The 22566-nt window shown below is 31.2% G+C and overlaps 4 protein-coding genes across 7 annotated transcripts; all 4 read right to left on the reverse strand.

Annotated features, from left to right (window-relative positions):
- Nucleotides 1-685: 685 nt before the first annotated feature.
- On the reverse strand, nt 686-4212 carry LOC108342762 (pentatricopeptide repeat-containing protein At1g09900). Of its 3 annotated transcripts, none has more exons than XM_052879149.1 (3): nt 1570-4212; nt 987-1187; nt 686-845 (listed from the first exon to the last, which is right to left on the reverse strand). In XM_052879149.1, exon 1 carries the CDS (start codon nt 3963-3965, stop codon nt 1584-1586), a length of 2382 nt encoding a protein of 793 aa, XP_052735109.1. In that variant the 5' UTR covers nt 3966-4212; the 3' UTR covers nt 686-845; nt 987-1187; nt 1570-1583. The 3 variants fall into 3 exon arrangements, with proteins under 3 accessions (XP_052735109.1, XP_017436043.1, XP_052735108.1); XM_017580554.2 differs by having other exon boundaries at nt 987-1197; XM_052879148.1 differs by having other exon boundaries at nt 987-4211.
- Nucleotides 4213-4844: 632 nt separating this feature from the next.
- LOC108342766 (uncharacterized) lies at nt 4845-7153 on the reverse strand. 2 transcript variants are annotated; one of them, XM_052879150.1, is made up of 4 exons: nt 6749-6879; nt 6400-6496; nt 5947-6012; nt 4845-5569 (listed from the first exon to the last, which is right to left on the reverse strand). In XM_052879150.1, the coding sequence occupies exons 2-4, from the start codon at nt 6457-6459 to the stop codon at nt 5066-5068; spliced, it is 630 nt and encodes a 209-aa protein (XP_052735110.1). In that variant the 5' UTR covers nt 6460-6496; nt 6749-6879; the 3' UTR covers nt 4845-5065. The 2 variants fall into 2 exon arrangements, with proteins under 2 accessions (XP_052735110.1, XP_017436049.1); XM_017580560.2 differs by lacking the exon at nt 6400-6496 and having other exon boundaries at nt 6749-7153.
- A 2117-nt stretch (nt 7154-9270) lies between these two features.
- LOC108342765 (putative hydrolase C777.06c) lies at nt 9271-14876 on the reverse strand. Its single transcript, XM_017580558.2, has 10 exons — nt 14619-14876; nt 14415-14550; nt 13250-13377; nt 11634-11781; nt 11444-11549; nt 11049-11107; nt 10328-10363; nt 10125-10234; nt 9869-9935; nt 9271-9479 (listed from the first exon to the last, which is right to left on the reverse strand). Exons 1-9 carry the CDS (start codon nt 14807-14809, stop codon nt 9878-9880), a joined length of 972 nt encoding a protein of 323 aa, XP_017436047.1. The 5' UTR covers nt 14810-14876; the 3' UTR covers nt 9271-9479; nt 9869-9877.
- Nucleotides 14877-18190: 3314 nt separating this feature from the next.
- On the reverse strand, nt 18191-21476 carry LOC108342763 (serine carboxypeptidase-like 11). The gene is made up of 14 exons (XM_017580556.2): nt 21270-21476; nt 21018-21163; nt 20861-20937; nt 20616-20738; nt 20385-20487; nt 20271-20308; nt 19930-20028; nt 19763-19849; nt 19517-19666; nt 19330-19401; nt 19136-19254; nt 18924-19037; nt 18784-18829; nt 18191-18476 (listed from the first exon to the last, which is right to left on the reverse strand). Exons 1-14 carry the CDS (start codon nt 21473-21475, stop codon nt 18393-18395), a joined length of 1464 nt encoding a protein of 487 aa, XP_017436045.2. The 5' UTR covers nt 21476; the 3' UTR covers nt 18191-18392.
- Nucleotides 21477-22566: the final 1090 nt, after the last annotated feature.

The following is a 22566-nucleotide window of genomic DNA, read 5'->3' on the forward strand; positions in this document are numbered from 1 at the left end:
TGTTAGCTCTAACACTATCTAATCAAAACTAAATACAATTAAAATTAACTTCTTTTCTGTATTTAACCTAATCAAAATTTAAAAGAATTAAAAATTTATTTTATTCGTATTTTTAGTTTTAACATCACTCAATAGTTATCTTTTTGAATAAATTTTAATTAAAACAAAATTCAAATTCAATTTAAAATAAAGGCTATTTTTTGTTATATCGTATCAATTTTAATCAATTAAAATGGAACACTTTCTTCTTTTACGCACTTAACTTAAGACTCTTATTTTGGTTATTATTGTAAAGGGTTTATAATATAATTTATTTTGTGAAAGTTCATGAAATGTTACTTTTTTTTTTAATAATTTAATTTTGTTTTGTAGAAAGTAAAATCTATTATTCTTAATTTCCTAATTGTAATTTCGACTTTAACTACTTTCAAACTGACTTTAGATTTTAAATTTGCAAGAGGCTTCTTGAACGTCTTCCTTGGAAAAGCATGGAAGTTACAGGTTGTGGAATGATTAATTAGGTTTGTCTATGTATAGAATATCTAAATTAAAAAAAAAACTATAAGATACCTAATGAAAAATTAGAATATCTAAATTAAAGAAAAAAAAACTATATGATTTAAACATCACTATAATACCAATTTAATCCTGTTATTTTTTTATGGACTATATATTCAAGCAGACATTAATCTTAACAAAATTCTTGAATTCTTATATAAGAAGTTTCTTTCCAATGAATATGGACATCTACAGCCAAGAACCTCAATTCTTCTCATTTCTACGTCGAATTTTACCTGTAGATGTCTTTTCCTTGCTTGAATTTTTATTTCCTCATGCTATTATATCTGCAAGCAAATTTTAACATAAGATCACCTTAGAAAAGATATAGACATATATGTTCTAAATTACTGTTTTTCAGTTTCTTGATTTTTACTTAGTATACAATTTTGATCTAAGTTCTTTTAGAAAGAGAAACCTTGTAATACCTCCTCGTCTTGTGCTACAAATCTTTGAACAACTTTTTCCTTTGGTAATTTCAACTGGAAATTCAGTCATCGACAATGATGTTGTGAGTTAGTGTTACTGCAGATGCATCCATCCTATATAGGCGTTAAAGCACTGACATGTAGGGCTACGTGGTGGACCAACTGAACCAACAGGGGTAGAAATCCACGAAGATCCTTAACCTATGAATTTCTGCTGATGGTAACATATCTTATCAAGGAATGGCTTTATCATAAGATCATGTACAATTGGAATATTTTGGCGGAGGATTGATTGATCAGTTTGAAGTTTAGATAAAACTGGGAGTGTGCTCTTGTGAGTGGTATTCAATGCATATCATTACCACCAGAGAATGGAAAGTGATGTGACTGAACTAAAAAAATTATAAAATCATCTAAATCATATAATGATAGTTATATGAGCTCTCAAAAGAAAATCATTGTTGCCTCAAAATTGCCTAGCCACATGAAAGGTTACAAGATGGAATACCAGCAAAATAAAAATGATAAAGGAAATTTAAAACAAATCATTGTTACGAGACTTAAGCTTTGAATAGCAGCTAACCTCACAAATGCATCTCATTTTTGTTGTATTCCACGCTCAACAAATCGTAACATAAGGTTATCAGCCTCGGCTAACTTACCATCTAACACCAGCTGCTTGCTCACTTTCTTGCACAACTTTAAATCAGGAACCAAATTACGTCTAAACATTTGAGAAGCCACTTTATACGCTGATAGAGAAAACCCTTTCTTTAGATAGCTTTCTATCACAACATGGCATGTATTGGCATCGAGTTTTGATGCTGTTCTCAATACCTTCCCCAGTAGTTTCTCAGCCTCCTCAAGGTTCCCAAAATCACAAAGTTTTTCAATAACCTGATTGTATACGGTTTTAAATGGCTGCCTAACGAGCATTTTTTCCAATAAGTTCAACATATCATCTACTCTACCCCATTGACAATAACGGTGGATAACTGATCTGTATGTTACAGGAGTTGGATCCAAACCTTTGCTGAGCATCTTTACAATCAACTCAGCTGCCTCATCCAGTCTACCTTTCTTCCCCAATGCATCAAACAATGTCGTATATGTGACAGCATCAGGGTGTTTGTTACTTAAGTACATGTCATCTAGCATAGATAGTGCACCTTCCATGCTACCGATCTGACAAAAACCATGAATTACAGTAGTGAAATTTACGACATTAATTGCACATCCCTTATTCAGACATTCCTCTAAATACTTTTTAGCTTCTACTACTTTCTGATTTCGGCAGAGTGACTGTATTAACAGGTTAATTTCAACTGGATTAGGGAAAAACCCTTTTTCAATCATTTCCCTGGTCAAATCACAGGCCTCTGACAATTTTCCCTCCCTACGAAGCCCATTCATCACGGCACCATAAGTGATGGCATTTGGGGTCCACCAATGCTCCTCACTTACACTTATCATCTCTCTTGCCTCTAATGATTTTCCACTATGACAGAGGCCATTCAACAAAGCTGTATATGATACCGTATTTGGTTTGCACCCATGTTTGTTCATCTGCTGCAGCATTTTTTTTGCTTCATCTATCCTCCCCAAGCGACAAAATCCATTGATAATTGCAGTATATGTCACTACATCCGGATTACATCCTCTTGAATGCATATCAATAACTAAACTTTTTGCCTCATCCATCCTTCCATTTTGACAGAACGAGTGAACTATTGCACTATACCCAATCTTATCCACGTGGAAACCCTTCTCTTCTGCTTCCTTTAAGAAAGCAAGAGCCTCATCTGCATGCCCATGTTTTGAAAGCACGTGGATAAGCGTATTATATGTAACCTGATCTGGTATCAAGTTACAATCCTGAACCATCTTCTCCATTAGATGCTTCACTTGATCAATTTTTCGCTCCTTACAGAGAAAAGCCATCACAGTATAATAACTAACTTTATCCGGACGACAACCCTTGGATGGCATTTCTGAAATAAGCTCCAATGCATCTTCAATCCGATTTATATCACAGTAACCCTTGATCAAGCTGTTGTAAGTTACAACATTGGGTTTGATTCCAACCACCTGCATTCGTTCCAAGAACCTCAGCGCCTTCTCCAATTTATTGCCCTTCACCAGAACATAGATAGTAGTGTTACATATAGATAAATCAGGTTCAACACCAGATTTCTGCATCAATGTCAAAACTCGCAATGCATTCCTCAACTTGCCTGCACGGCTATAAGACACCATCACATAGCCAAAAGCTTCGGGTGAGCATTCAATTCCGCGGCGAGTCATTAGCCGAAGAACCCTCCTCGCACCTTGGCACAATTTGGTCTTGCTAAGAACATACAGCATTGTATAGTACACAATAGTGTCATGTCTGTAGCGCCACTGCCTATCAGCCCAATAAAAATAGTTCAAAGCAACACGTTCATCAGTCTGAGAGCGCAAGACAGCACAAACAAGTGGGGGCTTGAGGCTTCTCAACAAGTGCCTCAAATGTCCTTCCAAATCAGGGTTCCAAGCAGACCTAAGTGTGATTAACCTACAAACTTCCCTCACCAAAGGGTGCCTAACTTCAGCCTCACCAATTTCAATTCTTGCAATACTTTCACTCTGTTGTTGGTTGCTACCACTAAAGGAAGTGATAAACTCAAGACTATCGTCATCACTAGACCCCTCCCCTTCTTCACTCTGTTCTTCTTCTGCCCCATCACAAACACTCGCAACAAAACTTAAGCTTTCCTGAAAATCAGGACCCGTTTTCCCCAAACCACAGTCGAAATTCCTAATGTCACTGCGTTTACCCTCACTTTGATATCTGAGACCAGCGGTTGAATAAGAAGCAGAAAGAACAGAATGTTTTGCAGAAAAAAAGGTCAAACCAATAGAGGGGAAATGGTTATCACGAAAATTGGAAGCTAAAAGTTTTGCCAGTAAATAATAATTGAACCTCCTCAAAAATGACATCAGTCAAATGTTTGGGAATCGATTAACTACAATTAAAGGTATTGAGTTTGTGAGAGATGAGGGAAAAAAGGAAAATGTGAAAATCAACACATACCTCTCTCTCGGACTGACGATGGAAGAAGAAGTGACTGTGAGAAATTCATGAAAATGGAATCTGGCAATATGAAGAAGGGAAACTGAAAGAACAATATTTTTGAAACAGATGAAGTGAAGATGAGAAATTTTAAATAGCTATTTTTTTACTGTATACTTTTATCTTAAATTTTTAAAAAATTATTCCAGTTATTTTAATAATGAGAATACATTTTGTGTGTCTTTTTTATTCTTTAAGAAGTTTTGTTAAAAGACATTATGATATATATACAGAGTGTTAACGTGAGTTTGTCACCTTATTTTTAATAAAACTTTTTAATTTTAAATGCTACAATATATTTGAAGAATTTAAATAATTAAACACTTAAAAAAAATAAAGTACTCAGATTAGATAATAAAAAAAACTTTATTTATTATGGAGGAATTATCTATTTACTTTTCTACATTATTTTTTTTTCTCATTTTATGAAACTTCAATTGACAATTAATTACATTAAGGGAAAATGAAAATGCAAGTATTTGAAATAAAACAAATATTAACGAAATGTTTCATATCACGCATATGATTTTATAATTTTCAATAAACTAGTGTTAGAAGAAGTTTCTTAAAATGATTAAAATGATATTTCCTTCATTTTTTGTTAAAAAAATAAAAAACACATTACTAGATTGAACTTGTCTCTTCAACTCTGGGGTGGGTTTGAAAACAAGAATGATTCAAGGGATTTCACACTATTTCTGAAATCGAACCTTTTGATTCATACTTTTTCTGAACATTAAGACGTGTAAGCCAAAACCTTACACAGTATTTCTTTATTAAATATGATTCATTCTTTCACTGATCAAGACTTTGCAGTCCGAAACCAAAACCAAAACCTTACATAGGATTTTGAGTTCTAAACTGTAACCTGACTTTGAGAGTAACTTGCAATATTTACAGTATAAGAGGGAGTTTAAAAAGTCGGCAAAAGATGATGGTTGTAAACTTGAAACCCTTTGCAGCTATCTCAGTTCTGCATAACCTGCCCTTGCATGCTCTTCTCCTTCCCATTTTCTAACATCTGATGAGTAGAAACACAGTTGAAATCAACCACATTGTCACCACTGACATACACTACTCGGAAAATGTCATACTTCATCTCAATGGAGAAACGTTCGAGATATGGCATCATCCATTTTCTTTGGTCGGAGTTCAGAATCCATGAGTAACAAAAATGGAGAGACTTCCAGACATGCATGCACACCATTCTGGGTTTGCTTTGTCCCTTGAAGCAAAGCCCAGAGATTGTTCCTTCAATTTTGGCAAAGCGAGACCTTAAAATTGCTAGAACAGCGTAGCAGAGATCATTAAGGTCATTGGTAGTGGTCACTGCTGAGTTCAAGGATAATATGTCCCCAGTGGAGAATTTTGCTGTGGAAGACCCGTCTCTTGACTCTCCACCATATGCTTCAAGGAAACTGTGATCAGTTAACACAGCCATGGTTGATATGCTGTTGGTTAACATTGTTTTCTGTAGAGTGCCAACAATAGCATAAATAAATACATAGAAAACTAAAAAGGAAAAGGTTATCAGTGTATGTTGATTAAAGTGAAAGATAGCTAAAGAATTAATAAGAGTTTACATGTTCTAATGTAGTTTATAACCTAGTAAGGTGACAATTCGGTAAAGAGAACATTTTTCCTTTGCATGTCTCTTGTGCATTTCTTAATAGTTAAAGATGTGTGAGCCAAATTCTGAACGACTAGTCCTTAAAATGATATCAATTGTTCAACCTGTGTGGGCTGGCAGTTGATTTCGTTGAAGCAAATGTCATTGTTTTCAAATGAATTTTATTAGGAATTGGTTACTTTTCATATTTTGATTATTCAAGAAAGAGTCCAACTTACAAGGGTTGAGGTCAGCTCCTCTTTTTCCTTACTCGACTGCCTCGGCCATGCTCCATACCATATGATCTGATTACACAGCATAAATATCACAAAGTTAACAAATAAATCAAGAAAGATAAAGAACAATGGTGTCTGATAAGCCCAATCAGAAGAACATCAACCCAAAGAGTTTACCATTAACACAGAACAGAACAAAACATCATTTGTGGGATGATCGGTGTAAGTACAGTACACGTTTAGAGTTTTGTTGGGTCCAAAAAATAACTTTAATCAATGAAACAGGGGTAATTATTGTCGAAATTTATAATTTTCTGCTGCTAATTCAGGAAATTGATTATCACTGAGAACCCACATGGTAAAAACTAGTTAATTGAACACAAGCAAAATCACTGATGTTAAACGGATATATCGGTAAATTGATGACAGATTAAACCATTACAGATGGTAAACTACCATGAAGCAATGGCATCTGAAGTTGTCATTCATTGAAAGATAGAAGTTCTTCATGAACATGAACTCGTGGGTCCAAAATCCCACGTGGAAAACAAATCTGAAAATAAGAATGATAAAATATAATTAATCAATTTAGGATGCAAACTGATCAGTTATTGTCTTCCAACCCAATTATTGGTATCATTCAAGGATAAAAAACGGGTTTTCATAAACTATAATCAGCAAGTTTCAAACCAATTGAACCAACTAGACACAGAAATTTAGATCATACAATTCAAAACCGAGATAATTAAGCCTATGAGAAATGATTTAAAATTAAAAAGACTGAGAAATTAAAGAAAAAACTTACCATATTTCCATGGATGCTTCTAAATATAGAGCTCTGAACACAGCCAAGGTTCTCAGTAGTTAAGGAGAAGTGTTTGAGTTCATGAACTAGGTCATCTATGATCACAATAGTTGGCTTGAAAACGAAGAAACTTATGTCCAAATTCTTCTTGTTAAAAGGCACAGAACATGCCATCATACGTTTGTACTGTGTATATCTTAGCCTTGCTTTTAAGCTCCTTCACTGGCACTAAATTACCAATGTTTCTATTTGTCTCTGAGAATCTTCAAATACGAAAAATAAACCATAAAACACGCATACCCGAAGCTTCCATCAATTTGAAGCTGCTTTATAGAAAGGTTTCTAATTGGTTTGAGGAACTCAACTCGTTGTTTCCTTCTGCATGGACTTCTGTTGTTTCTTGCAAACGACCAAGTCTTCCAAATGGAAACCAAAAAGATATCACGTGCATTGACTAGTTCAACACGTTCGTATCTTTTGTAACATGAACAAAAAACCCTTTAATGTCTAAGAAATTTATGGTGGAACGTTGTTGTTCTGTATATATATTTTATTACAATTTCAGAAAGCATAAAATAAATGAGAGGATAAATATAATATTAGACATGCAGAACATAAATAAAGTTTTTAAGAATTTATAGTATACTTTTATTTTTTTTAAAACAAGGTTCAGAACTTTGTCTTTTATCTGTAACTTAATTCAACATGGATTGTAATTTCAATATAATGAAATGCAAAGGTTAATAGATGTTTTTATTTCACAGATAATTTCACTTTTATGTTTGTATTTTAATTTAATTTATATACATTGTCAGTGTAATTTTTTAGTTCAATTCATTAATATATTTTACACCGACAAATATATAAAGAAACTTTTAGAAGTATTTTAGAAAATAAAAAATAATTTATACAGAAATTTTGAAACATTTAAAAAAAACTAATTTATGAATTCGTTGAAATATATTATATAAGAGTATACAGTCGACATATTTTACCCCGTTTCTTAGAAAAAAGAATCCGTTGCATTATAAGTAACAATCTAAACTCAAACGTGAGATTTACTCTCGTTTGTACATATTGTGTTAAAAATTTATTAAGTTCCATGAGTTAAAATTCGCCTAAAATAATTGAGTGGAATGGGTTAAAAGCTTACGGGTCAAATAAAAATTACCGAGTAAAAACATCATATGATGACTGGATTCCAGCCCTGCAACATATAGTAGCACTTAATTATTCCAATTAAGTTTTCTTCTATAAATAAAGAACTAATATTATTTTTAACGGGTGAAAATTTATGCATGTATTAAGAACTATTTTTAAAAGATATTTAGAAGTGGAAGAAAATAATAATAATAATTTTAAATTTATAATTAAATTTTGAATAAAATTAACGTGAAAACATATTTATATGAAATCATATTTATAAGTTTGGAAAGTCAAAATATATATATATATATATATATATATATATAAAGAAATTTAAATATAGAGTAAACTCTTAAATGTAGATTATGCAAAAATATGTTGAGTATATTTATTATAAATATAAATTAGTGTATGAATATATTAGTCTAGTATGTATTGTTAGACTCGTATAATCAATACATTGACGAATTTGTTAGATTAATTTAATCAATTCATCGACAATTTATTTAATCAAAGTATTCCTAAACTCATCTAATCAACATATATAATGACATTTTTGTTATATTTATCTAATTAGAATATTTACTGACTCAATTAGATAGTAGTTTAATTTTTAAATAATGGATAATAGATGATAGATTAACAAAATAATTTCATGGACATATAGTAGCAAAATAAATATAAATAAAAAATTAGTCTAAAAATAAAATAAATGGATAAGAGTGTAAAATATATTTTATGTACATGTGAAAATAAAATAAATAATAAAATAAATAATTAAAAAATAAATAAATAGATAGAAAAATAAAATAACTTTCATTCATAGCAACAAAATAAATATAAATAGAAAATGTAATATATGTTCTATTTAATTAAACGAAATGTTTACTTTCTTTAACCAAACTGAAATTTATACATTGAATAGAATGATATATTTATAAATCCTTAATTTCTATCCTCGTAAAATTTATTTGTACAAACGCGAGTATTCATTATAGAAATTTGTGTTACTCAGGAATGTTAATTCATATCACAAATAGAAAACATACATGAAAGACAGCAAACAATTGTCATTTAGATTAACTTAACTATATATATTAAACAATTATGGTATTGTCATGATTGGTATCCGAAAAGGCAGAATATTCCATAATGTATGAAGGAAGACCAGAGTGAGAAAACATATTGTTCCATTGACATATTGACCAATTATTATTTAGAGCAACGCATACAATTAAATAATAAAAATCTTGTACGACAGATTAGTTTCATTGCAGTGACTCAGACTGCCAAAGAAATCTAAGACGTGAATCCTTTAAGCTCTTAAAAGTCAATGCTACTCGATTCATTTTCTCGGATTAAGAAGTCTATTATAGAATTATTTTAACACGGCTTTCGCGAGTTTAATTAGAAGAATCGGGATTTCCATCAAAATAAATTATCATTGTTATACAGGAATGCCACCTTAAGCAAAAATGTGGCTTTTTAATACTACAAAAAATGAGGATCCTGTAAAGAATATTAATGCTCCAATACAGTCTAATTAACATCACAGTGTGTGGGATACAATGTCACATGCTTTAACCTGCAATAGCATGATATAGCACATATTAAGATTTAAGAACATTGATAATCATCGAAAGTCAATTTGGCTACTTATAACGGGGTGAAGAAAAGGTAAATGATATGTCTGGTATTAAAATGCGTAATCAATTCCAAAATGTCAATGGCTAAGGTACAAAGAAGGCTGTGCTTGTTTTCGGAAACAAAAAACTTCTCTACTTCATATACACTCCACTGCAACTTATCTACTTCTATATTATGGGAGTAAATTCTCAGTTTTTACCACTACCCAAGCAAATGAATAAATTATTTTGCCATCCCACACATACTCCTTATCCTTTTCCTTAAATCAGACACAGATTCACACACCACTCGTCATACACTGTTGATGGAAAAATGAAGTATAATTACCTTTCCATACTATAAGTTTATGGGGACTCTAAGTCCATCATGAGCAAGCTGCACTGGAATTCCTTCCCTAAATAATACAATAATAGAAGAGTCATTTCTATCTTTTTCTAAAATCTAAAACATATAGATACAATAAAACACACACATATAAGGGTTTAGTATTCCGGGTTCCCCTGTTACTATTAGATCATCGTGTCAGTTATTACTATATGTATTTGCAACGATTTTGATCTCTTCAAAAAATAAAAAGACATACCTTTTGGACCACTCCTTCAAAAACTCGTTGTCTTTGTGGTGATCAAACTCGTGAGTCATACCAATAAGTAGTGCCTGCTTAGGACACAATCTCTTCACAGTTTCTAGAGTCTGCAAAATTACCAATTTAATAACACTGCATCATCAACGTCAGGGACCAAGGAAGTGTAAACATAACTTTTTTGGATAAAATGGAAAACAAACCTGTGGAAAACAAAGGTGAACATTATGTGACCCAGTCTGTGATAACACAGAAAACAAACAAGAAAACATGAATCAACGAGTAGAGAAATACAAAAGGTAAAACACAGAATAAAATGACATGAATCTGATAATTCTCACTTCAAAATTATCAAGAATGAAACTTCATATTTATGTTTTTTAAGCAATAAAAGGACACGAGGTTTCATTATTTTAATGTTGAAGATATGTGAAGTGCAAGAAAATTTTAAAACAATTGTCTAGCATACATATGCATGGAGTAATCATATTTTATCAGCTTTTTTGATAAAAATTTAAACTTACACCAAATAAGAGGTGTCCGTCATGTATAAGGAAAATAAAATAAACTTGAAAAATATTATTCCATAGAACAAATTAACAAAAGATTGAATCAAAGCAAGCCATAAGAAACAGTTAAAAAGCACTGTAAATCAGACAAGGATGATGCAACACAAAATAAATCAACCATGTCAAGTGAAAACAAATAAAAAAAAATCCTTAAAAAATCATAAGAAGACACTTTTGCATGTTGAGGGTACATGCATTCATGCCCTTTGGGCGTAGAGAGATCCTTTATTGGTATATCATGTACATTATCGGAACAAATTCAGTGGCAGAACATAACTGATTATATACCTGGAACACGGCCTGAACATCATATTTATAATTTAAACCCAAAAGAGTTGAAGATGGAACTACTGACCCTATACAATGAATCCAATATAAGAAGATCCAACTGTCCAGCCCCACTTTTTGAGATGACTGTAAGAAGAAATTTATTGCTAGATATAAGATGTTGAAAATCGTAATTCATTTGATAATTTTCTTATGCATGCTTCAAACATGAAACTTGTCTTATGGGTTTGATGGTGTTATTGCAATCTAAAAAGCTACACATGTTGTCCAAACTACAGAATGACAGCATGTCCCAAACAGCCAAAATGAGCAATCCATGACCGATATGTCCTTTTTCCAAGGAAGAGATAGAGAGAGTCAGAGTATATGATACAACAGAGAGTATAGACTATTTATATCATACAAAACGTATACATAGTAGATGCATATGTCCAAACAAGAAGAAACTAAGTTAAAACATACCATACTCTGTACTAGCAGGAAACCGGGAAACATCAGATATATAAGCCACCCTGCTTTTCTCACCAAAAAGAAAGCCCAAACATGTGTAATCCTCTCCATGCATAACCTACATTCATAAAGAAACAGTTAAATCCTTATAATAAAGGGTGCCGCATCATCACCATTAACGACAAAGATCCTGGAAATTAACTGGTAAAGGAGTGAATTTCAATCCTGATGCAGAAAAAGGTTGGTTGCAGTCATCAGCAATAATGTTCCAGTCAATTTGAGCAACCCTTCGTATTTCTTCTCCTTCCTTACGCTTTTTCCGAACCAAATAGGGAAACTTCTCTGCTATGCTGTTGCAAAGATTTAAAACATGGATTCAACTACCCGAGACCATAAGACAACCATGAAATCAATGAGAGGGGCATAATTCAGCAGCAGGGATTACATTGTGATAAAGATTCAAGACAATACCGTTTTCCAGATATACTAGTGATCAAACCCCATGGTTGTTAAGTGCACATAAAGCAATCATGTTGTCTCAAAGGCTTGCATCATAATAATTTTAAAAAGGCTAATTTTTCGATCATAAAATTATCCTGTGATAGGAACTTGAATTGAGTCACACAATCTATGTTGAAACTCAAAGTCCATACTACATTTTAAGTTTCAAGTTAACTGACTAACTATCATAGGTAGTGGTACAACTAGCTGTCTTTTGTGTTAATGGGACATATTTTTTGTTAAGAGGAATGCTAAAAACACTCACTGTAACATTCTCTCTATGATTGGCTGAAATTATTGGAAATCACAAAGCAATCATTGAGAGGGGCATAATTCAGCAGCAGGGATTACATTGTGATAAAGATTCAAGACAAGACCGTTTTCCAGATATACTAGTGATCAAACAACATGGTTGTTAAGTGCACACAAAGCAATCATGTCTCAAAGGCTTGCATCATAATAATTTTAAAAAGGCTAATTTTTCGATCATAAAATTATCCTGTGATAGGAACTTGAGTTGAGTCGCACAATCTATGTTGAAACTCAAAGTCCATACTACATTTTAAGTTTCAAGTTAACTGACTAACTATCATAAGTAGTGGTACAACTAGCCGCCTTTTGTGTTAATGGGACATATTTTTTGTTAAGAGGAATGCTAGCAACACTCACTGTTACATTCTCTCTATGATTGGCTGAAATTATTGGAAATCACAAACTTTTATGGGCCTCACTTCTCATTTAATGACTCTCCTAATTTACAAGTGAGACCCACCAAAATCAATGATTTTCAATAAACTTCTAACAATCAGGAAGTGTGTTACAAAAAAAAAAAGGTCACTAACCTTCCTGTGTCAATTAACCATAAAGTACATGTGATGAAAAAAAGTTTGAAAGAACGTGTAATAAAATGTTATTTGTTTATCTAAGTTTATCTTCTTAAATAACTAAGTTTATCTAGTGTGCAAGTGATATTTAAGAAATTCCAGTTTAAGCAAGTGATACAGAGAATAACTAAACTCAATGCTAGCAATGGTCCCACACAAGATGTAACCCAAGCCCATTTACCCACAGAAGGTTAAATTGTAGGAGTCTTGATATTTAGGGTATTTGACAATAATTTTGCAATTGAGTCAGGAATAATGGTTCTGATACTATTTGATGGTTAGGGTTATATTTTAGTAGTGGTGCCTGATTCTTGAGAGATGTGTATGAAGCTTTTTGGAAATTAGATGGAAGTTTCATGTTATATTGGCTAAATCAGGTATGTTAATATTACCAATATTTTGTTAAAAAACAATAAGTCACTAACAGAGTTACCTATCCATTGAATGTTGACTTAGATATAAGGGTGTGGGATCAATATCATTTGTTGGACTAAAATGCTGCACAGCACGTATATCATCCAATCCAAGGACAGCATCAGCATGTTCATGAGTTAAAATAATCTGCAATTGGAGCATAATTAAACTTGTTTTTCACATAAAGTGAAATTCAGGTCAACACAAATTGCAAGGAAATAATACAGGTAAAATGGTTTAGGGCCTATTTGGATACAAGCTAGAAGAGCTCGAGAGAGTTTATCTACAGAAAATATAAAGCTTTTGCTAGTAGAGAAACCATTAAAAGAGTTTCTACCTTCATAATCAAACAGACTTTTACAATCTCAGGAATATAAAAAGGCTGGGTACCACTCAACAAATTTTCTCATTCAATTGATAAACTTTCACAAGATCGCCCATAGTCCAGTAAATAAGAGATAAGATAGAAATCACATCATATTATCAAAAACAACAACGGCATTTAGGAGCCAGTTTTTCTCTGAGGAAGAATAAAGAGGAAGCAAGCTACTCCTTTCAGCCTTTTTTCAGTTATGATGAGAATAGTACTTCTTTTGGGGTGTGTTTGGTAGGTGAGAAATACAGGAGGAGGGATAGATGGAAAGAAGTTGATGTGTTTGAAAGAAGCGAAATAAGGTGGAAATAATTTTGAAAAACGGTGAAGCTCATTGCTCTATATCTCACATATTTTCATATATCTCTCCATCTCTCTCCTCATCGCTTATCTTTTTCTATTTTCAACTAAACACCTTTAACTCATTTTATTATTTGTTACCTACTTTCACACATCCTTTTTATTTCCATCCGCCATATTTCTCTCCTCTATATCAAACACGACCAAAATTACAAAAAGGTGAACAGTGTAGTAACACTTGTTTCTGACTCATCCAACACATTGCAAGGAAATACATTGATGCCATACATACATTGCCCCAAGAAATAAAGGAGATCCCGCCTACCTAAGTACGAAATGCAACATCAGCAGAAACGATGAATTTCTTTTTCATTAGCAGTTTATGCAATCCTCATCGAACTTCCAATCAATTAAGAGGCATAAAGGCACATTGCATTATACAATCCACTAGCTTACACCCAAAAGGGAACCATCTCTAAATTAAGAAGCGTCGTGAGAAAAGTGCACTCACAGAATCAACTCTGGGAATCCGATGGGAAACGAACCACCTAAGCACTGTTTCCCTGAAGGTCTTTCCAACATCGATTAATATATACTTGTGATCGCTCGCGTCGCCGCAGTAGTCAATCAGGAGAGACGTGTTGCACCTGCAAATCGAGATCTTGAAGCTGATTCTTGAAATGGGAGAAGGGAAGAAGAGGATAAAGTGAAGGACCTGTAATTAGGGTTTCGTTCGGGAGGGGTAGACAATGACTGGAAGCAAACGGAGCAGGGAGGGTTGGAAGGTTGAAGGAGGCACATGAGATTGGGAACCATGCTAGAACAACCGGTGCCGAGAAAGATCAACGCCGATTCCGAAGGAGTGGGGGTGGCTGCGCCGTCGACGAAGCCATTGGAAGCAGCCATGCCGTCAGTCACGACGGATCCGGAGATTGCAAACCAAAAACAGAGACTTCGTTCGTGATGCGTGTTTTGCGTTGAGCGGATATTCCCACAAGACTGTCATATTTATAGGGAGATCCAGACCCGCCAAAATCATCTTTACATTTTTAATTTTAATATTATTTTTAATTCTCATTTTTTTAGGTGATGTTTGGTGTGAGACTTCGACGCTCAAACCCAAAGTTTCTTTTTTTTTTAACTATTTGGTGAACTATAAAATAAATGTTGAACTATAAAATAATGACTATCGACATTTATTTTATTAACACCTCAACACCCTTGAATTTGTTGATGGTGGGAATTAATTGATTTATACTATATTTTTAGTGTAAAATGATTATAATAGGGTTGATTAACATTTTTATAATTTTGAATAAAGAATAATAGTTTTTATTAATAAAATTTATTAAAAGAATTATAATTAGGAATTTTTAATTGTGCAACTTATAAAGTTGTTTTATTTTATGTGTAATATCTTATTTAATAATGTAAAATTAGTAAATAAAATATTAAATAATTGATATAAAGTATAAATACACAAAATATATCATCTCAAAAGATATATTCAAATAAGTTGTACATATATATATATATATATATATATATATATATATATATATATATATATATATATATATATATATAAACTCTAAAAGATATTAGGATATATAACTAAAGAATTAACAACTTTTTTTAAAGATAAACTACAACTCTTATAACTATATTAAAACACCAGTATTTTTTTCTAAAAATTTATCCAAACATGCATCATATGTTCACACTATTAAGACAATCATTATAAGAAAATAATACCGAAAACAAATATCAGACCAATAAAGAGAGATGATAAGTTAATATATCAAAAAATACATCAAATAATAGATAAACATATTCATATTAAAGAAAAAATTATCCTAAACTCAATCATCCGAATAAAAAATACATTAATGTCGGATAGCTTGAAAGTCATTCACTTATTGGAGATACTCTTCCACCTAACAAGATTTATCCTTTACAATCATAAAAATTACATTGTTCTTTAAACCATGACCTTTGCTACTCTCACCTCCTATTTCATTTTTATTTATTTGAGTATAAATGATTAGTATAGTCTTAAGATAACTTTCATTTTGTGTCCATAATTTTATGCATGCCCTATGCAACACATTTCAAAATAATTTCCTTCCTAAAATTCCCTTTACCATTTATTCTTTCGTACCTTTTTGTACTCCAAAAGTACATATTATTCATAAACATTCAACACATTTGAATAATCACCAAATCACATATAATAAAATTTTACACGAGAAAAGATAAGCTACTTGATATCGCCCAACGCCACTAGTCCGTGCCTCTGGAAACAATCGCTTAGCGCCAGTCAAAATGGCGCTCAATGTCACTTTGTTGCCTAGCAGAAGTGCCTCCCAATTAAATCATTAATGGAGCTCCCATGGATTAATTCTTAAAAATGGTGCTCAACGACAAAAAATAGCCCTAACAACAAACCAGTAGATAGTCTTTGTACAATGACAGAAAATTATATATTATATTTACATGGTATAATACGATATTATGAATGATTATAATGATAATATTAAATATATATTTCTTTTAAAAAAAATTATATCATTTCACTTTACTCATTCTAAATCACTGATATATTATAAATAATTTTATTTATAGTTTTAATATTATATATATATATATATATATAATACACTTTACTCGATTACTTTCTATGAATTTTGAAAAGAAAAAAAAAAGTTGATAACAAGTTAAAAATATAAAATCAACGTTTAGGTAAATTGTTCCATTTCATAACTGCCATCGTTGAAAATGTAAAGATGTAAGGAAAACAATATTTCAATGGTTAAAACAATATTGTTTTTATCGGTTTGTACAAAACACCAAAACTTTCAGAACGGGATCTATATTATTATTGTAGTTGTTTTTTATAAAAAATATTGTTAGTCCTTGAAATTTAAAAAAAAATATTGATTTTTTTTGTGAAAGGGAAAGTTGTCAATCGAAAATATATGAAATTTAATATAATAAATTTAGTAAGTTAGATATTTGTTTTTAAAAAACCAATACTTATCATTGATGATGGAAAAGGATAATTGCTTTGTGGTTTAATGAATGATTATGTGCACAATTTTTTGTTGCTTATTGACGGAAAGACAGAGATTCCCGAAACTCCCTCATTGCTAAGCGCGAGTCATAACATTACGTAGTTATTTGATAATAAAAATTAAAAGTTTAAATGCTGTCTTAAACTAAGGATTTAGATTAAGTGGACACTTTGATATTTTTTTCTTGAAATATCTTATTATTTTAGGATAAATTGTGTGAAATTATAAGTATAAATGGATTAAGACGAGATTATTTTATTTTTAAAGTAAAGGTTTATCTTTATTTCTATTTTTATATGTAAAATTATGAAAAATTTATCTCATTTTTTAACAGAATATTAGTATTATGAAAATTTTATCTCATAAATGTGTCGTATGATACACGAATTGTACGTGCGTCATACTTTAAAATTGAAAAAAAAGGTCAATTTTTTTTAAAAATAGAATAAAAAAATGTTAAATTGAAAGAAACAATCACTTTAAAGATAAAATTGATAAAATAATTATTTTAATTTTAATATTTTTTATTTAAAGAATAAAATTGGAAAAACCCGTGGAAAAAAAATTCTCTTATATATATATATATATATATATATATATAAATTTATGATTAAATATATTAACTAAAATTAAAAATAGTATATATATATATATATTTAAAATATTAAATTTATTGCCCTATTTTGTTTACAATAATTAATTTATTTGATATATATTTTTCTTAAGTTTTATAAATACCATAAAATAATTATTTTTTATTCCATTTAATTTAAATAAAATTATTAAGTTAATTTAGTGCATTACAAATTTCTATATGTATGTATTTTAAGAGAGCGTGTATGTGTATATTTTGTAGGCATGCGGGGAAGGTGGAAATATATTTAACTGGTGGTTATATTTGACACAAAAGATAAAATTATATTAATTTAATATTGGAAAATAATAATATTTTAATTGTGTTTATATTATTTTTTAATTTAAAATTATAATATATATTATTATATTGTTAAAAAGAGTGTGAAATGAATGTATATTTAAAGAGAGTATCAAACAAAGTTTTTCCAATTTACCTCTTTGTTACCTATTTGATTTGAGTTCGAATGATGGTACCGGCATATTTTTACATTTATTTTACACAGAAAACAGATATAAAATTGTAAATTTTTGTATTTTTTTTTAAAAGTAAGAGAGTAAAAAGTTAATAAGAATAATATGAAATGAAAGTAAAAGATTTAGATGTATTCAAATAATCAATTTTCTTTGAGTTCAGCACGTGTAACGTAGAATAGCCTGAGCCTGTCTTTCTCACATCTCCATAGAATAGAATCTTAAATGTGGTTATCAACTATGAACGTGTATTTGAGTAAGTTTTGCAAGAAATTGTTTTTGCCAAAAATAACCTTATTTGGTTGTTCTTACAAAGCTCTGTGAGATAGCCATCTACTGTACATGGCAAGGCATTCTTCAGGTTTGTACTCTGGAGCTGTGTGGCCTCCACCCTGAAAATGTATCAGTACAAACAATGGAATCAAAAACTACCAAATATGCTATACATACCATATTCTCATTGCACTTTTTGTTATAGTTTTTAAAGAAATAATTCTACCATCCAATCCAGAGATCAGAGTTCATGAATTCTAATAATCAGACATAAACTTAATATTATATCTCCACCAATGATAAGTGGACTCAACCATTCAAATTTATTTTGTGTAAACAAGATCCAACAACCCATCTAGAATATACTTATTAAATGGAATCTATATTTGACCCACAAAAGCAACAAGAAGAACAAAAAAGACTTGCCTTCACAGTTGCAAATGTCATTCGATTGGAGTAAGTCCTGGTGTATCTATTTGCAGGAAAAGGAAAATCAAACACATAAATTAATTAGCATTTTAGATGAACTAAGCCTGGTTATTATATAACTACAGTTAGTGGAATACCCTGCAACTTGGTCATTTGTATACCATTGTCTCCAATCATCCACAATGGAGTAGTTTAAAGATTTGACCCATGCTTGAGTTGCCAAGAAAGGAACCGAAAGGTCATGATCGCCACTGCCAGCAATATAGAAAATTTATCTTGTATGTGAAATTCAAACTAGTTCAACCGTGTTTCCTTATTCAATATACGAGCATAGAGAAAGAATATTGACCTGTATATGAGCGAACGATAGCCCATTCTACTGAGATTTACATGATACTCAAAACTGCTCGGGATATCCTTCTTGTGAGGTATATCAAACGTACAACGATGCCATTTTCCTATACTTCCCTGCAGCACATGCAACCAAGATTTATGTTATATATGAAGTTGTATATGCAATTGTATGTGGGATATGAGCTACACCTGACGGATATGTAATGCAGTGCGAACATTTTCATCATTGGCCCATAAACCGCAGAGGAAGTATACATAACTCTGTATAGTTAGTTTACAAAAGGTATGTTAAACAACGGATGTACGTTATAGCAAAAATATCATTACATAAATATACAGAAAAAACATTAGTGATTGAACAAGGCATGAAGATTACTCGACAGCTCAAGGATGGCAATTTAAGACGAGTATTTAGGAAATTCGTGCTGGGATATTTTTTAATCAGTGATCTCCTCCAAGATGTTTCAGTATCAAGCCACACACATGATGGTTCCAAAATATGGACAGTATTAACTCCTGATAAAACCTATAACAATGAAACAATGATTCACTTTTGTGATTATCTGTTTGATTAGAAACTCTACACATGAAAATCTTGCAAGCAGAAATCAAATAAGCGTACCTCGTTGAATGACTCCATATCTCTAGAACATAATACATTTTTTACGTCTACTTTTGTGTACTCTCCTTTGCAATTTTTTTGTAGTGACTTTTCATTGTAATAAGAGAGTTTAGTTAGCATTTGATTTTCTTCAACACAGCTGTTCATGAATTATAATGAAATTATACCTCATATAGTTCATCGGAAATAAGTCCCATTCCATGAGAAAAAGGAATTCGATAATTATATTCACTTCCAGTAGTAGCAGCATTCCCTAACAGGTATCCCTGAAGAAAAAAAAAAGCATTTTATGATGAGTACATTGAATCTGTCCATCTTTTAGTATTTGCAGAAGAACGTCCGAATTTTCATGGCTTCTTAATGCAATCATTGTACAAAACAAATGAATGTACATAAGAAATTCAGTCCTAAACTTTTATGTTCCGTAATACTCTGATTCTCCTCACACAAAACATTGTAGTAATAATTGCGGAAAAATGTATACCCAACATCAAAGAGATATGCTAACCTGGAGATTTATCCATGGTTGTACCCCCTTTTCATTTGCTGAAAACAAGAGATTTTGGCAATCAGTCTATATTACTCAATGACGCTATGATATACAAATTAATCAGTTTTTTACCTTGTGAAATTTCTTGAACAATCACTGGAATAGGAATGCCAGAGTACGAATCGCCACCAATGTAAACTTGGTTTGACAAAAAAGTTGGATGATCTATCAGCCACTGCCAACATTTAATAATGACAGTAACAAATCAGTGAACTAATACATTTATCTACAAAAAAGGCCAAAAGAAACAGAAAAAAAGGTGATGATTGTGAAATAAAGAAAGAAAAGAAAAAGGATGAAGACCTTCCTTAGAAATTGATGGACCTGGTGAACAAGTTTCCAGTCACTTCGTTGAGCAGCAGACTCTGTTGTGGCATAAGTGAATCCAGTGAAAACTGGCAAGTCTACAAATATAATGCTACTCACCTACCAAAAATGATAAATATTAAATAAGCATAACATAATAAGAAATGGATGTGATGAAATAAATAGAATAAAAGCTCAAACATGAGTTTGAACCAAGAAAAAGGAAGAAGCATAATGGAGACCTTAGTCCACGAGTGTTGCCTATAGAACAAATTTGGGAGGATTCCATCATATTCCTCGTGCTTAAAACCAAGAGGACCTGCAACATTCAAATAGAGTGAACCTCAAAGTCTTATGTAAGTATTCCGAAAAAGTAAAGTAGAAATTTGGAAACAAAACCTATTTCTAAGACAAGGCCAGAGAGGGCCGAGCAACCAGGGCCACCAGTGAGCCAAAGCATGAGAGGATCCTCCTTTGGATTGTTTTCTGACTCCATGAAATAGTAGAATGCCTGCACATCCTCAGATTCACCCACTCCCACATATCTATCCGACAAATATAATGTAACGTTACATGTCTATGGCTTTCATTCCCATGATCAGAAGTACTGTAATGTTTTTTTTTTTTTTTTCCTGGCTGAGTTTAACGTACCCGGTTTCAAGAACAAAAGGAAGGGGTCCCTCGAATCCAGGAAGGAACTTAACCGTGGATCCACACCATGAAAGTTGAAAGAAGAACAGTGATAACAGAAGAAGGGGAAGTAGAAGGCCGTAACAAATGAAACTAGAAGTACTGTAACTGGCACTGAAGTTAGCCATTTTTAATGGTTTGTATCTTTTGTTGAAGGGCATTTCCATGGTTCTTATAGTCGGAGTTTCTGAGTCATGGATGACATAGACACCATTGTTTTTAATTATTAATAATTAGTATTTCACTTTTACACGGAATCACAGTCATATATAATATTTTTCATAGCATGGGAAAGATTTAATTGTTTATGTCAAGTGACAAGGCTCTCTGGTTCAAGCCTGTGCGATGGGGCTGGCTGGGACATTTTATTTGCATATTTTTTTGGAAATTTATGGAACCAATCATAATCCGAATTATTCTCATTTTAGAGGAATACAACAGGCTACATGAATACAATATGCTAGAAATACGATTTTTTGTAAAGTAAAAATTTACAATTTACAATTCTAAATACTAAATACTAAATATTTTGGTTTAATATAATAAAAATTAATATATGTTATTTTTAATATAATAAAAAATATTATTTTAATATAATAATTTAATTACAATGCAAAAAGAAAAAAACAAGTTAATGTACAAATTATTTTTTGATAAAATAAACATAAAGATATTATTATACATTATTTATTTATAAAAACAATCATTTCATGTATAAAGACTAATTATTTGAATAAAATATTAACGTTGAAATCTATAAAATTTTGTAGTAGGTGACCTTTCTTCTTTAAAAAATTATTATTAACGAGTTTCATTATATTACACACTAAATAATCTTTCATCAAAATAAAAACCTTATATTAGTACTTTCTATATCTATCAACATATATCTCATTCCATTCTATTGAACTTGAATAATTATTAAAACAATAAAATAATTTTCAACATTTAAAATCTTTTATTAATACAAACATTAATGAAACATACCATCTTAAATTTTTTCCACATAATTCACACATAGCAAATATTTCTTCACCTCTAATTAACTAACAAGTGTTACCCCATTCTAAAATAGAAAAATTTCATCAATTAATTCATGTTTATGACCTTGTAATCAAAAAAATATTAAATATCTTTCTCTAATTAACTAGAAAATGATATTATGACATACTTTTATATTTATTTAACGTATAATATAATAGTAAAATAATTTAAAAAATATAAAGTTTTATATTTTTTTAAGAAAAAAAGATAAATG

Source organism: Vigna angularis, chromosome 6, assembly GCF_016808095.1.
Source record: "Vigna angularis cultivar LongXiaoDou No.4 chromosome 6, ASM1680809v1, whole genome shotgun sequence".
In the NCBI taxonomy this organism is placed as follows: domain Eukaryota; kingdom Viridiplantae; phylum Streptophyta; class Magnoliopsida; order Fabales; family Fabaceae; genus Vigna; species Vigna angularis.

Excerpts from the sequence above, each read along its gene's own strand:
- LOC108342763 (XM_017580556.2), bottom strand. The coding sequence starts at position 21,475 with ATGGAAATGCCCTTCAACAAAAGATACAAACCATTAAAAATGGCTAAC. Across the intron at positions 20,938-21,017 it reads TGGCCTTGTCTTAGAAATAG|GTCCTCTTGGTTTTAAGCAC; the intron begins GTTTTGTTTCCA and ends TGAATGTTGCAG. Across the intron at positions 19,038-19,135 it reads TATCGTTCGCTCATATACAG|TGGCGATCATGACCTTTCGG; the intron begins GTCAATATTCTT and ends TATTGCTGGCAG.
- LOC108342765 (XM_017580558.2), bottom strand. The coding sequence starts at position 14,809 with ATGGCTGCTTCCAATGGCTTCGTCGACGGCGCAGCCACCCCCACTCCT. Across the intron at positions 13,378-14,414 it reads GGATTCCCAGAGTTGATTCT|ATTATTTTAACTCATGAACA; the intron begins GTGAGTGCACTT and ends CTCCAATTGCAG. Across the intron at positions 9,936-10,124 it reads TTGAAGGAGTGGTCCAAAAG|GGAAGGAATTCCAGTGCAGC; the intron begins GTATGTCTTTTT and ends TGTATTATTTAG.
- LOC108342762 (XM_052879149.1), bottom strand. The coding sequence starts at position 3,965 with ATGTCATTTTTGAGGAGGTTCAATTATTATTTACTGGCAAAACTTTTA.
- LOC108342766 (XM_017580560.2), bottom strand. The coding sequence starts at position 6,925 with ATGATGGCATGTTCTGTGCCTTTTAACAAGAAGAATTTGGACATAAGT. Across the intron at positions 6,013-6,748 it reads GAAGCATCCATGGAAATATG|ATCATATGGTATGGAGCATG; the intron begins GTAAGTTTTTTC and ends CTGTGTAATCAG. Across the intron at positions 5,570-5,946 it reads AGGAGCTGACCTCAACCCTT|AAAACAATGTTAACCAACAG; the intron begins GTAAGTTGGACT and ends GGCACTCTACAG.